Source organism: Cheilinus undulatus, linkage group 16 (genome assembly GCF_018320785.1).
Source record: "Cheilinus undulatus linkage group 16, ASM1832078v1, whole genome shotgun sequence".
Lineage (NCBI taxonomy): Eukaryota > Metazoa > Chordata > Actinopteri > Labriformes > Labridae > Cheilinus > Cheilinus undulatus.
The window spans coordinates 5,980,960-5,997,258 of record NC_054880.1 but is presented as its reverse complement, the minus strand read 5'-3'; the positions used below and the strand labels follow the sequence as shown (position 1 = coordinate 5,997,258).

The 16,299-nt window shown below is 39.5% G+C and overlaps 1 protein-coding gene across 1 annotated transcript in view; it reads left to right on the top strand.

Moving 5' to 3' along the window:
* The first annotated feature begins 211 nt into the window (after nucleotides 1-211).
* Nucleotides 212-16,299, top strand: part of LOC121523787 (carcinoembryonic antigen-related cell adhesion molecule 5-like) — a 47,929-nt gene continuing 31,841 nt past the window's right edge. The window contains exons 1-4 of the mRNA XM_041808826.1: nucleotides 212-334; nucleotides 2,826-3,155; nucleotides 12,258-12,421; nucleotides 13,475-13,601. Of these exons, the coding sequence (XP_041664760.1) occupies nucleotides 286-334; nucleotides 2,826-3,155; nucleotides 12,258-12,421; nucleotides 13,475-13,601 (670 nt within the window). The 5' untranslated portion in view covers nucleotides 212-285. The remainder of the gene's footprint in view (nucleotides 335-2,825; nucleotides 3,156-12,257; nucleotides 12,422-13,474; nucleotides 13,602-16,299) is intronic.

The following is a 16,299-nucleotide window of genomic DNA, read 5'->3' as shown; positions in this document are numbered from 1 at the left end:
ATAAGAGTTGAAGGGACGAAAGAGTTTGCTTCCACATTTGTTTGTTTATTCATTCTGTAAAAAAAAAAAAAGAAAGAAAAAGAAGGCAGGGGAAATTTACGCGGGCACAGATGATTCATTGAGAAGCAGGACGCACCAACATACCGCACGCCGATGTGCGCGTGCGTGCGATCATGCGCTCTTCCTCACCTTGCTGAGTGTCTGGGTGTGTCCAGCTTCTAAAAGCAGCAGGTACTGCCGCATTGTCGTCTCTGCTGTCTGCTGGAAATACTTGAACCGTCCGGGATGGATCTGTTCGCCTTTAACTCGCTTCTCTTTCTGCTGTCTTTTATCGGTAAGAACATTTTAAACCTCTCAGTCTGCAGGATGTGTGTGCACATTTTAGCCAGAATCCTCGTTTACTCGTTTATTTGGTGCTCTTGCTGCGTCTCCTTCACTTTTTGTGCGTGGAAACTTGTTGTAACCCGCTTGAATTCTCGCTAAAGTCACCAAAAAACCAGCTGAGAAACTTCAGTAAATGAAGTTTTAGGGTGAATTCAGGTTGAGGCAGTTTTTGTAATTCTACCTTACGATCACATTCCGGCATGAATTAACCAACGAATGAAACGTCTCTGAATTCCTCAGGCTGTCTACTCTTTTAATATGAAAATAAAAAAACACAGGAGAGAATTCTACTGAACTCTAAAATGACAGGGAAGATCATAAAAAATAAAAAAAATCAAATATATGTGCTTCAAACTTGGCTTTAGTCTGCATCTCTGTGGTTCTGTGCTCAGATAGATGTTAGTTTCTTCTTTTTTGAACTAAGTTATATGAATATATTAGTGTTAACATGATTTTATTCACATCTTTCCAAATCACCTGAGACATGCCGTCCCAACTTGAACATCAAGAAAACGTCCTGCTCTTAAAAAATAAGCACGCTTTAAAATTATGATATTTACTCTGATCTACTAAATCACTTTATCTACAGCTAGTTGTATTCAAAATGTTTATCAAGATGAAGCTAAAGTGTATGCCATTCCTCTTACCTCATAGTTTTTTGGGCCACCTTACTATTTGGCCACGCCCACTCATGTGATGCCACCAAAAAATGTTACGTGACTTTAGTCATAGACATCCCAAAGAAGGTTTTAGTTCTGACACCATCCTTTCAGGGAAAAATACTCAGCTGCTTTCTTAAACTGTCCCAGTTTACCTGAAGTCCCACTATGTAGACAAAAGTATTTGGCCACCTGTCCATCACATGTACTTTAATGTGTTGTTGGCCCCTCTCAGCAGCCTCCATTCTTCTTGGAAGGCTTTTGTAAGGTTTTAGAGTGTTTTTGTGGGAATCTGTGCCCATTCATTCCGTAAAGCAGTGCTACTCAATTAGTTTGGAATGAGGGCCGCTTCCTAAAGAAGCATCCATAAGAAAGGCCTGATGATGCTGTGAACAAGTATTCACCCCCGCCCTTATGTGGTTTTCATCTTCTTTGCTGAGTTCCTGTTGTTCCTAAACTCTTCCACTCTCTTATAATATCACTTCCACTTAAGTGTGGAATAACCAGCAGGGATGACATTTCCTGGCAACAGGGCTGATTGAAACATGAGTTCAATAATTAACAGGTGTGGCCAGATACTTTTGTCCATATGGTGTAGCTGAATTCACCCGACATTTTTCCTGGTAGTACCCGAGTAAAGAAAGAGAACTAAAGTGCACTGACTTGTTTACAAAGTGGGTTTTTGTAGCTTTTTATTTAACATTCTTAAAGAGTGTTTGAATGTAAACAGAGTGAATAAAATAACACTAAAATACCTCCCTAAAAGCCAGGTCCAAGCTCCCCAAAAAAACTCCTAAAGCAGGGTGTCAAACTCAAGGCCCAGGGGCCAAATCCGGCCCGTAAGATGATCTCATATCTCTGTTCTAATTGGCCCATCAGTCTGAGGTCTGCAGATTTCCTCAAGTATAAAAATGTAAACTTATTCTTGATGATTTAAGTCATAAAATCTGAAAAAGTAAGGAGTAAAATAATTAGATAAAAAGCCAAGAACGTGGGAAAAGAAATTAATTTGTGTTTTAATTTCACATTTTCAATTTTGCATCTCACAGTTAGGACTCAAACTTAGGATTTTTGACTTTTTTTTGTACTTTGAGCATTTCATCTCATGATTTTGACTTCTCATATAATACTTTGAGCTTTTAGATTCTTTATTCAAAATTTTAAGTCATGTTTTGACCTTTTTAACTAGTTATTTTGTATTTTGTGTCATATTTTCAACTCCAATCTTTGACTTCATAATCCCATAGTTTGATCTTTAAAAGTCACAATTAAAAAATTTTGAATCATATTTTGACTTTTAATTTCATGCTTAAAAATTCTATTTCATATTTTGACCTTTTGAACTTATGATTTTGACTTCTTTCTAATATATTTGCCATTAAAAAACATTATTTTTCAATTTCAATTTCATGCTTTGACCTTTTTGAACTAATAAATTTACTTTTTTCAGATTATGAGCCTTTAAACTTATCTTTTTAACTTTTTAAATTTCAAAATATATCATCAGTGCTACATTTTTAAAAATATTTTATTACTGATGAAATGAGGTTGACAGTTTCTGGTTAAAAAGGTCCTCAGACTAGACCTGAATCCAGAATCCAGCCCCTACCATGATTGAGTTTGACACCCCTGTCCTAAAGAGTTAAGGTTATACCTCTATAGATCCCTAAAGTCATACTGAAGCAATGAATTGTTGGACTGCTTTGTTTGGGGCCTCCATCTTACTGAAAGCTGCTCTGCTAATGTCTGTTTGCTTATCTGACTTCTGTTTGTCCTGCACAGGTTCCTGTGCAGGAGAAGCCGTGCTACCCGAGGGTCCTGTGGATGTAATTCTGGGAAAGAATGCCACCATACAGACGCTGCTTAATAAACCTACCTACACGTTTATAATCTGGTATTTCGTCGTCGAAGGCGAAAGGGATCGTGTGGCTACGGTGGGCGATGCAGGGCTGAATGTGGCCCCAGCTTGGGAGGGGAGGGTGTCGATCAACAAGGACAACGGTTTTCTTTCCCTGGCATCTGTGAAGTCTGAGGACAGCGGTGATTACAGCATCAGTATCATAACAGCTGATGGGTCAGCGAGAACTGGAGACATCCAGCTCCGAGTCCTAGGTGAGTTTTTACCTTTTGTAACACCTGCAGCACCAGCTGACTTCACACCTACTGACTGGCTGTTTCTGATTTATAAAGAAAATAGACCTTACTTTGCAGAATGTGTCTCCAGTGTTTTTTTTATTTTATTTTATCACACTCTATGGTGGCCCTGAAAGTCAAATGCAAAAAAAGGCATAATTGAATGCAAAAACAAAACCATCTCTTTCACTCACATTTTACTCAGAACTTAGCTGAAGCACCTTCAGCAGCAATTTCAGCCTCAAGGTCTTCTGAATATGATGCAACAAGCTTTGCACTACTGGATTGAACACCAGGTCTTTCCAGAGACATTTAATAGGGTTCAGGTCAGGACTCTGGCTGGGCCACTCCTGTGTGGTCTTGATCGTGGTCTTAGGGTCATTGTCATGTTGGAAAGGGAACCTTTGGTCCAGTCTGAAATCCTGAGAGCTATGGAACAGGTTTTCATTGAGACTATTTCTTCCCCATTCAGCTTCCCCTCAACCCTGACCAGTCTCTCAGTCCCTTCTGCTGAGAAACACGCCCACAGCATGATGCTGCCACCACCATGCTTCACTGCTGGGATGGTGTAATGACAGTTGCCTGGCTTCCCCCTGGTATAACTGTTAGAATTGAGACAGAACAGTTTGATGTTGGTTTCAGCAGACCAGAGAATCTTGTTTCTCACAGTCTTTTGTGTGCTTTATTGCGAACTCAAAGCGAGCTTTCTTGTGTTTTATACTGAGGAAAGGCTTCTGTTCCTGCACTCTGCCATAAAGCCCCCAGATCGGTGGAGGGCAGGGTGGGAAATTAGCACCTGCCACCGGCGAAATGCATGTTCTTTCAGGCAGTGTCAGGTGAATTTCCTCCACTTACCGGCCACAGCAGGTAAATAAAAGTAGCCTAACCTTACAGAGTGTTTTGGGGCTAGGCTGACCTGCTCACAGACCAAAAATCTCACTTCCTCTGTGTCAGAGATCTCGTCAAATGTCTACAGGCGGCTGTGTATCTGCTTCAGGTGTTTGAGCCAATGTCTTACTTGTTGCAAGTCCTAAATCTTGCACCAAATATTAGATTCTAGCAAGTGTGACACTCACAAAACAGGAAAATCCCTCACGACTTCACAGTGCCCCTTTAGGAAGCTACAGCAAACATTTGCATGATTGAATACAGGACATATTGGTTTAAAATTGAGGTTTTTAAATAAGCAATAGTTATTTACCCATGCACCAGCTCTCTCTTATTCAATAACTTGAATTCTTTAAGCCAGGTGTAATAATTTTCTGAAGCAGTTGTGTGCGTGTTGGAGGCCGAGCCACACCTGTTCTGGAGTGTTGGGTATCTCGGTGCCGCCACAATTTCTGTGTTGCTTAGCAGCCGCAAAGTACAGACACAAACGCTTGAGACCTTCACGGAAGGAGAGCCATGCCCTCCTTTCATATCAATTTAAGCATTTGTTAAACATATGAGTGCTCTGCTGCATGATAATAACATGTTTCCTGATTGGCCATGATAACATCCTTGAGCTGATCTTGTAAAATCGTGCTGCAGGATGGTAATTTATCAAAGGTGTCATTTTGAAGAGTCGCTTTCTCCCACAGAGGAGCGGTGACGTTGTTCTCTCTGCATTTAACGGGCAGAAGACGCGGTTCAGGGTTTTCTTGAGGGTGTGTCTCTTCGTGCCGCCTCTCCTCTGGGTGTCTGTGGGCGTGTTTGGGTTCAGGTCAAGGTGTCGATGTGCTCTCTTTAACGCTCTGACCTCGTTTCAACATTCAGGAAATATTCAGAGGCTGACTCACTGCCTGCTGTTTTTTACAGACCTACATCCATGCACTTCGTTTGACTCTGTTTCTGTGATAACAAGGCGATTTTGGTTGTTTTCTTGAGATCTTAGCTTTTTTTTTTATCTCAGGGAAACAATGTTTCCCCTTGATTAACAGTGAATGTTTTTATCTCAAGGAGTATTTTTTTGAATCACAGCAAAATCAACTTTTTTACACTGAGATAACAGAAATACGTCGAGTTATTTTTATTCCGGCATATTTCAGGCTTGCATGCCTTTTTTTTAGAGAAGAGGACAGTGGGTAGAGTCAGAAACACAAACAGTGACCAACAAGTTGAGTTCATGAGAAAATAACTGATATTTGCTTGTAGGAAATGGATAAAAGAAGAGTTGCGTTAGCATTAGCTTGTGTGCAATCTCGTAATCCTGATGAGGCGGGAATGCCTGATGGGGGTCGGGAAGTGGGGGACAGCTGTTGGGAAACAAGGGAAAGAAAGTAGCTACAATTATCATCAGAAGATTTCTACACACACAAACAGGATTGTTTCCACTATTTACCTGCTGTGGAGTCGATCACTATCACAGATTACTCAGTCCTGCAGATCTTCTAGCATTATCTAGACCAGGGGTTCTCAACGTTGGGGTCGGGACCCCACAGGGGGTCGTGAGACACTGAGTGGGGGTCTCCAGATGCCTTTAAAAAGACTAAGAACATTTCTGAATTACACTGATGCCACTTTACACCAGTATTGCCTAATTCTAATCCATTTTTGCAACTTAAAACCCATTTTTTGTCCATTTTAAACCCTTTCCTCCACTTTTTTCTGCCTGTTTTTGCCACTTCTAAACCAAATCTTGCCACTCTCTGCCTATTGTTGGCTCTGTTGACACATTATTGCCACTGTTAACCCCTTTTACCAATTTTTAAGCCACATTTCACAATTTGCTTTGTCCATTTTGCCTGTTTCTGACCATTTCTGCCTCAGCTAACCCTTTCTTATATCAATTTCCATCCCATTTTCACCAAATTTCCACCTATTTTTGCCACTTTTGAATCCCCTTTTACCTCTTAATATACCCATTGTTGCAATTTTTTGGTTATTTTTTGACACGTCTATTTTTTTTGCATTTCTAACCTCTTTCTGCTACTTCTAAAATCTAATTTCACCACCTTTCCCACCATTTTTGCCATTATTAACCCATTTTTGCTAGTTTTAATGTATTTTAATTCTGTTTTTAACAAAAAAAAAAAAATTAAGAGGGCTACTTACTACACAAATGAATTAAAATTTGTTTCTTTAGTAAGAGTGGTTATTATTCAGGTTAAATATAAAATACCACAGCTTCACTTTACAATGGACCATGATTTTGCTGACCTCCAGGTTGGCTGGGCCCTGGAGGTCCCTGGTCACTGACACCTTTATTTTGGGGGTCGCGGGCTGAAAAGGTTGAGAACCCCTGATCTAGACCAGTAGTTCTCAACTGGTCTGGCCTTAGGCAGTGTTAATTTTGGCAGCTGTTTTTAACTTAAGTCTTAGTTTTAGTCTTAAATGAAATGCATTTTAATTTTAGTCACATTTTAGTCATTTCAAACCTTTTTAGTTTTAATCGACGAAAAGTCAAAACATTTTAGTCTAGTTTTAGTCCATAAAAAGTCCTCACATTTTAGTCTTTACTTTTATTCCAAACATTTATTCTCTTGCCTAAATCTGGTACCAAATCATGGAAGTGTGTTCTCCGCACTCTGCCAAACCTGGGGTCCCTGCTTTCTACAGCTGAGAGACAGAATAGATACAGATACAGTTTTTTGACAGATTTACCCACAGTGGAGAAATATCACAGATTTTGAATATCAGACAAAAACTAAATTCCTTTTAGTCTAGTTTTAGTCATCTTGATGAACACTAAACTTAGTTTTTGTCAGTTTTAGCCATCATAGATCTATTTTTTTTAGTCTTAGTCTAGTTTTTGTTATGGAATAAAAGGCTGACGAAGAACATTTTTAGTCGACGAAATTAACACCAGCCTCAGGACCCACTAGTCTGTCTTATGACAGATCACGACCAAACAACACGACTAGTTCATTGAATGTGTTGCAGTTTAGAGCATGACTGGACCAAAACGCCTGATATAAAAAAGGAAAGGGGCAAAACTGGCACATTTTATACCCTCTTTCCCCATCATTATGTGTCAATTTTCCAGAGAACTTGTGAAATTACTTAATTGTCATTAGAAAACTAGCCTTTTATTGAAAGAAGAGGAGATAAATTAGTTGAAATATTGATTATTTAAACTATTTCAACTACTCTTTTATTCTGCTTGCTATTGGCAAATCACAGTCATGCTGCCATATTTAAACTGCTCTTGCCTGGCAAGGCTTTGCTGCTCTTTCTCAAGGTACACCAGTGTGCTTTGCCACACCATTTGGGAACCATTGATCTGGACTAATGAAGGAAGACGAGTCTTGAGTCGGAGGCTTGCTGATCCCCTTAGACATATAAAAAAACCCCTCATTTTGTCACAGATGTGCTTTAAATTGAAAGAATGATGTATTATCAACCGAATAAACCTTGTGGGGTGAGAGACAGAGTAAAGTTGTGCCATTCATGAACGAGCCTGTTCTACTAAACGTGAGCCTCTGTAGCTAGCTCCCGTTTGAGTTCTAGTTTCCTTTCCTCCATCCTTTTTCATTATTTGATCCACATTGCAAAGCCAAACTGGTACTGAATGAAGAGCCAGCTCTGAGCTGAGCCAAATGATCTGGATCTCTACAAAGAGAGAGATTTCTGTCTGATTTCAGCTGAGGAAACACAGGTGGGATCAGAATTTAATGTGCTAAAACTCGGCAAAGCAGAACCAAACTGGACCGCCTTGTGGAAAGGGATAATATCTGATAAGTGTACGGAGCTATCGTGTTTACAGCTGCTTCTCTGACCACGTGGGTCCATAGATGGTCACTATTGTTAAAGAATCATCCTATCCATCCATTTTCGTCCACATACCCGTGATCAGGTCACAATGACAGCAGCCTAGGCAAGTCAACCTAGACGTCCCTCTCACAGGAGCATGTTCCAGCTCTTCTAGGGGGCTCTGAGGCGTTCCCAGACTAGCTGGGATAGAGAAGACCTTAAAAGGGAGGCACCCAGGACAAAAAGGATAAAACAAGACAAAAGCAATGGTCTGGAGTTACTTTCTAAAGGAGCAGGTTCATCCTGGTCAACCCAAACAACCAATTTAAACTCAGTCAGACAAGTTTCTCTTCTCCTATTTTTTCGGCTGTTGAAATTGAAAGATAATCAGTCCTATTGATTAAGAACAGCTCAGTATCCAGATACCTGAGAAGCAGAAACAGACAAATATTTGGTTCAACAATTCATTGATTTGTTGGCGAAGAGCTGCAGCCTTTCCCAGCTCTGGGCTCTTGATATCGAGCAGTCATGGCGCTGCAGTCGGTTTGTTTCCCTAAATAATAAATGTCAGCAGAGGGACATGGCTCTGGATCTCTGTTTATTGAAGGGTGGTTTGCAGCAGAGCATGCTTTTTGCCTCTCATTCATACAGTTACACTCTTCCTCACACAGCAGAGACGTCACATGTTTGACAAACACAACAAAACCACCGCTGTCTCCATGTTTGTTTTGTCTCGTCCCCAGACCTCTTATCATTCCTAATCAGGGACGTAACTTTGCATATTTTGGGTTGTAGATTACCAGTAGCAAATGTGTTTGAATACTTTGTGGGTGTTATAAAAACAATGCTATTTCTGTCATTTTACTGACACTGACATCTCACAAATGTATGAGTGAAGTTTAGTCACTCTGCAGGAGTTTGCAGTTTTTGGGAAGTGCAACAGAAATTAAACATTAATTAGTGCTTACAGGTTTTCTGTTTTTGTTGCTGTGGTATTAAAACAGGTGAAAAACGGGTGAAACTGGATTAAGCTTCCATTCAGGGTTAAGATGAGGGTCAGGTTAAAAACCTGACCTGCAAAACTTGAATACAAACCCTAAAATAAAGCCAAGACTGCTTGCAGGAAAAAGCCAGCAAAGTATACATAGCACTGTTAGCTGTGTAAGGTACGTGGATAACACACCTATGTAGCCAACAAGGCTAAGCTAAGCTCACAAAGCATCTATGTAAGCTACAAATCTACGTTATCTGAATAGCTTAGACAGCTTTAGGTATGTTTGCTAAAGCTAACTGAGCCATATCTAATATATCTACATAGCTTCATTGCTAATGTAGCTAAAGCTAAGCTTGTAAAACTGCTATGTAAGCTACAAATCCACATTATCTGCATAGCTAAGTCAGCTTTAGTTATGTTTGCTAAAGCTAACTGAGCCATATCTAATGCATCTACATAGCTTCATTGCTAATGTAGCTAAAACTAAGCTAGCAAATCTGCTATGTAAGCTACAAATCCACGTTATCTGCATAGCTCAGTCAGCTTTAGCTATGTTTGCTAAAGCTAAGGGAGCCATAGATAATGTATCTACATGGCTGCATTGCCAATGTAGCCAAAGCCAAGCTTGTAAAACTTCTATGTAAGCTAGAAAACTGTTATCTGCATAGCTCAGTCAGCTTTAGCTATGTTGCTAAAGCTAAGTGAGCCATAGATAATATATCTACATAGCTGCATTGCTAATGTAGCCAAAGCTAAGCTTACCAAACTGCTCTGTAAACTATAAATCCACGTTATCTGCATAGCTAAGTCAGCTTTAGCTATGTTTGCTAAAGCTAACTGAGCCATAGATAATGTATCTACTAGGGGTGTAAATCAACAGTTTTATCACGATAAGATATTGATATCGATTCTCAGATCAATGGTTCGATATTAGCTGATATCACAAAGTCTGCCATGATTCGATTTAGAGGCCTGCGATTGCTATCAGATGATATTGTGAACCCATTTACCACAATTTGTTTTCACATAAAGGAAAAAAACACAATATTGATACGTTTTAAGAATTTTATTGCCAAACGGCATTTACATGAAAAACATTCTGCAACAGAGTGAATGAGGGGACAGGCGAGGGGACTTTCAAAATAAAAGTCTAAGGTAAAAATGCTGATGGATATGGATGTTTATACTTTGAATGGATTTGACTGAATCGTTGCTCAAACAATCGATATATCGATCAGATTAATGAATCGTTACACTCCTAGTATCTACATAGCTGCATTGCTAATGTAGCTAAAGCTAAGCTTGTTAAACTTCTACGTAAGCTACAAATCTATGTTATCTGCATAGCTAAGTCAGCTTTAGCTATGTTTGCTAAAGCTAACTGAGCCATAGATAATGTATCTACATAGCTGCATTGCTAATGTAGCAAAACTAAGCATACAAAGCTGCTATGGAGGTACATTCTCTGCTTAGCCACATTAGCTTTAGGTACATTTGCTTGAGCTCACATTGATAAAACTAACATAGCTACATCTGCTTGTGTAGCATTAATTACACTGTTAGCATAACTATGATAGCTTTGGCTAAAGCTAAAGCAAACCACTATTCATGGAACTACTGCTGAATTGGGTTGATACATAATTTAATCCTGGATTAGAGCTCCAGTTATATTCTCCAACTTTATTTATGAGTAAAGTTGAATTAAATAAAGAAATTTAAAACATTGTACCAGCAAACTCTGTGTTCTGCAGTCGTCATGAGACATGTAGCCTACTGTCTACTCTCAGACTGTCTTGTAGAACTCCATAAATGTATTTGTTTGTATGGCTGATATTTGCAGATGATATATCAGGTTGTAAATATCATCAGAAATGTTCATAGGTTACTGGTTTCATGCCGGTGGTAGTATCGTTTTACTCCTCAGAAAATAGGAGTTACTGGTTTATGGCTGCCTCCACTGGTTAGTTTATCTCTGTTGTTTTGAATGGAAAAGCGCTGAGCAGTAAACAAACAAGCCGTTTGGAATTAAATGTTGTACAGTTACAAATTCAACCACTGAAGCAGTGGTTGGGGAACTCCCAGAACTTAAACTTCCAGTTGTTATGATCGAGTTTGGTGGCTTTAAAGAAAGCAGTCAGCTGTTTCTTTCTGTAATGTTGTCAGACTCTTAGAAATAAACCTGACCATGCCAGTGACAAAATGACGACTATTAAAGGTCATGACGTGACATGTTTGTTTGCCATTAGAGAAGCCGTTACAGCCCGTCTTGCAGTTCCTAGCAGAGATCTCTTAGAGAATTTGACTTTTTTGCGTTAAAAGTCTGTTTTAAACCCTGAATACTTAAAGATGAGAGCCCAATTTAAAAGCATTGTTTCATATTCGTCACACTTTATTGTCCCTTCTGAGGAATTTGATTCACAAAACAGTTATCAAGGCCGATCTGGATCAAACGCTCCCTAAAGTATTTCTTGTTAAGTTGTAGGATGACCTTTGCTGTCAGAACTGGTTTCCACTCCTTCACATTGTTCTTACACACCTACAGTTGCCTAATCATCAATAAACAGCCGTCACATTCAGGAGAGGAGCTCCAGGATTATTAAGAACTAGTCCAGCAGGTCTAGTCGCTACGATATTTCCTGCCACCCTCAGTCCCTTCATTCAGATGTTGAATTTAGAGTACAGTAAGGATTGTGTGGAGAGAAAAAACAGCCCTCAGCGAGCAGGTTATTAAACTTTCTACCCTCACGGAAGCATCAACTAATCATTTATACTACCATTTCGTGACTAAAACTCTTTAAAGTTATTTAATTTGTTTGAAAACTCTTCAATAAAATGCTTCATGAGAGAAAATGAATGCTATGTTGATTTCTAACCCTTGGAAGGTGCAAAAACTCCTGCAGATGATGCACATTTTTTTCTGTTTGTAAGTGCAGCTACAAAACCTGCTCTCCATCCATGACTTGGACTTGTTTGAATTGTTCAGACGGTGCATGTTAAAGGATTATTGATCCATCTTAGGTATTTGGATACCAACTGACAGCATGTTAGCAAACTGGTCCGGACTATTCCGTCTTCAGTGATGACCTGATGTCAGAACTTATTAAAACTACAGCCCATAAATCATATCTGTGACTCTTACAGTCGTGTAGTTTCCATGTATGCTGGTGGAACAAATGGAGAGTGAACATGCTTTTTTTTTTTTTTTCATAAACATGCTTTTAAAACAAGACTCAATGAATGAAGACTCAATTTAACACTTTCCAGACATTTCTTAAAAACACAGTGTCTTTAGAACGCTTTTGGGGATTTTCATCAAACGTGGCACAAATCTTCATCTGAACTGTGAACACTATGTCTCAAAAACAAGTGAGGAATCTTCTTCTTCTTCTAACTAACCTCCTGGTCTCTCCCTGCAGAGCCGGTGTCTGCTGTGGCCATCAAGTCCAACCTGCCTGAGGCCCTCGAGCACAACAGCACCGTGGTTCTGACCTGCTCCGCTAAAGGCTCCTTCCTCAAGTTCACCTGGATCAACGGCACCACTCCCATTTTGGCAGACGGCAAAAAGATCACAGTAAAAGATGTGAGTTGTTGCACGTTTAAAGGTTATTACTGGGCTTTTTATGTGGTTATTATAGAGGAAGGCAGTGGATAGAGTTAGAAACATAGGAGAGAGAGAGAGGGGAAGAGAAGTGGGATAGGAGCCACAGCCTGGACTTGAACATGGAAAAGACTGAAGAAAGCTATAGTTATCCTTTTTATTTAGAGTTTTATTTGATTATTTATTAGTTTATCTGCTATTTCTTAGTTGTTTTCACTGTAAATTTCTGCTTTGAAATTGATTTAGTAGGCTCAATATCCACATTTTATCCTTCTGAAATCAAGCCTCAGTTATGCCCAATTCTTGCACCTTTTTATTCACTCACTGGACGACCTTGTGTTCAGTTAAATTGGTTGACTTTTAAATAAGTTTACAGGCATGTGCATAAGTTTTAGGCATAATGAGCACTAAGGAGTCATCACCAGGCGCCATGTGCCACAACCCAAGGCTGTAGAGGTGGGCAGGGCAGAGTCAAGCTGCACACACTCGTGTGTCACTTGGCAACCAAGGTCAAACTCGATGGCACCTCTTTTGTCTGGTCCTTTTCACCACTGGTAAAGAGACTATGGTTTTTAGGCCCTTGGGACATCCACAGCAGGACCAGGCGGTGCTTACTTACCACATCCACTCCTTACTCCACCTTAAAAATGTAGACTCTGTTATTTTTCTCACCACATTTATTCCTCATTCCCCTGGTAATATGCAAGGACATCCAGACATCTACGCCTTAATTCAGCCACAGTTTCTGGCCCAAACATGCCCTAAAGTTCTGCACAGTACTGAACATATATAAAACTGAGGCTGTTAAAGTTTTCTTTTTTGACCAGGATAAAAACAGAAAACCATTTTGCTCTTAAGCTGCAAAGGTGCAAGTCAACATGGAATTTTATGGCACAGCAGAATTAAAAAAAGTGTTTATTAGAGATGTACCAAATGTAAACCATGTTTGTTCACTCTTAAAGTAAATTCAGATGCCTAAATCAACCTTTCATTTCCACATGTCTGATGTATTTTCTGTGTTTGTGTGACTCTCAGGAGGAATTATCCAGCCAACTCACCATCGCAGGCGTTCTCAGGTCAGACCTGGTCGGTCCGATCTACTGCTTGGCTGCCAACAAGCTGGAGACGGAGAAGAGCGCCCCCTTCAACCTCACCGTCTACTGTGAGTACTAAGCTCCAAAAGCCATGCTTACTAAACTATTTATCTGCTCAGTCTGAAGGTCTGTTTAACAAAGCATACATCTGTAATGATGTTCAGACACAAACAGGCTGATAAAGTCGAAGAGTTTGCTCTTATTTTGTCTTTGAATGTGGAGAGAATCGATCTGCATCTTTAGTCTGCATGGCTTCAGTCTACATAAGGATGATGACTTTGGATGGGAGGGGAAATGTTTTACACTTAAAAAATGTGCTAAGAGTTACTCTGGTTCAACAAAAGCTTCCTTTCTGAGCGGAACAAGAAAGGTCTCCACACATGTGGATGAAGTTTGGAGCTTCTGGAAGTCCTGGACTGGTTTAACCCCTGGTAATATCAATAATGGTGATGTCAGACATTATTTACACATCATTCCTTTCAGAGAGCGTGGCATCTCTTATATTTACCGCCAGCTCTCAGCAGACGGTTATTCTACCTCTGTGTGTGTGTGGATGTTAGCATTGCTGTTTAGACACTTTTCAAAGTGAGTTTTATTTACATCGGCAGGGGCCAATTTTCCCTCAGATAACCGCATGAGACCTGGTTTGCTCTGCAGCACAGTTAGGGGAACAGTTAACCCTTTGTGTGTGCTTGTGAATTAGACCAGGAGTTCCCAAACTCTTCAGCCTGTGACCCCCAAAATGAACAGTGTCAGAGATCAGGGATGCCAACCTTCCCTTGAGGGGGATTAAACACACAATATTGCAAAAAGCTTCATGTTCTAAAACTTGCTTTTTAGGTTGTTTTTGTAACTTTTACTTGCATTTAAGCACAAATATCAGTTAATAACAATGTTTTGATTTGAATTTGAACTCATTTTAACAATTAAAAAAAAAATAATAGATAAAATTTATGATTTTAAATCATATGAAATTACTCTTTGTTTTATGAAAAGCATCTTGTGTCCCCCACTTTGGGAACCACTGAATTAGACAATGTCTTTTTGGCTTATTGCAACATTTGGTGCATGCAGAAGATGTGCAATCCTTTAATAGATAAGTTACGTGGTTTGGACTGAACTAACTTTTAAACAGTTTAATTTCATCACTGTTTTCTCACCCAGGTAATTCTTTAAAGCCTCTTAAACAGAAAAAGGTTGTTATTTTTGCATTACCCTGATTTGAATTAGCTAGAATAATTATAGAAACATGAAAAGGCTTCCATCTTTCTTAACTTGACTCCTATGATCACTGCAGAAGGATCCCTTTCTTTACGTTTGGTTGAAAAGCCAAAAAAAAAAAAAAAAAAAACCTCCAACCAGAAGAGAACAACATGCAAACTTGCTGAATCTTAATGTTGCACTGATTTCAAGGCTGTGAACCATTAGAAGATACTGCAGGTGGCATCGTTATGAGCAAACCACAAATAAATCATAGAAAGACAAGTACACTCTTCTTAGTTCTCATAAACTTTATCTTTGTGGGTTCAGAAATGTTTGTTAATATTTTACACTGTTTTTGATTGATATTTTAGCGTGCTATCGAGCAGTTTGCAGAAAAATACAGCACAATTTTCATTAAACAGTTATTTTATTACTTGCATGGGTCTGTTGACTCACTCACCCTCTCGGCCTGTTTGCACTGGATTTTTGGAATTTGGCTCCCTCCAAGACCCTCCAAGAAATGCAGCGCTAACCCTGAATGCACCTGCAGTTAGTTTGTATTTCCATTGTGTAGGGGTGATATATGCTGTGATTATTCAAAGCAGAGGCAGCTAAATCATGTTTTTCAGCCCACTGAGCCATTCTTTGTTACAGCAGTCACGACTTTACTCCTTTATTGACTTTAAGTCTCGTTTTGTTCCTTGGCATGAGCTCCACACCTAACGGACAACAAAGAGCAGACGTGAGTCAGCGAGTGACACCGGTTCACACCCTGACAGTCGTACAGTTTCTCTGCAGACTGTTGGACACGCTGAGCGTGACAGTGTCACTTATGCGGGTCTGTGGAGACAGAGGTGTGGCTACACTGAATATGTCCATGCTGCAGAGTGACACAGCACTCAGCTTTGTTGCTTGGCTTTTTTAAAAGGAGGCTTCTTTTCCTCTGCAGCTGCACTCTTCAGTGTGGATGTACTGATCAGTTAACCCTGCGTTTTCATTTCCTGAAATAATCTGACATATTCACGGAGAAAAGCTGTTCAAAAGTGACGATGCTGTCCAACTTCATGTTAGAGGCATTCTCAGAATACTTTGCAAGAAGCTTTTGAACTGTATCCTGCAGGCATAGTTGCACTTTAAACAGCTTTTCTGGCCAATGATATTAAATTCATCCGTGAAACGGAAACCATGGTTTACTGTTTAATAATGCAACAAAATCATATTTTTTAATTTAATGATAAATAGTGACAGAAAGGCACCAGTATCTTAAGTCAGTGGTTCCCAACCTTTTTTTCCACCACCCCACCACTCGGGTCTGAGGAAAAGCCACGCCCCCAAGGACCCACGTGGAAAATTAAAATTAATTTTAATGGTTTTCATTGACAAAATCCGAACATAATTCTCAAGTTTTAAAAAGTCAGAAATTCACAAGAAAATAGTCGACATTTTTTACTTTAAAAGCTGTAAATATAAGTGAACCAAAACCTTGTGATTTTGATATTATAAAGTCAAAAATCCAACCTTTTTATTTTTTATTTTTTGGGCCTAACACTATTGTAAATGATG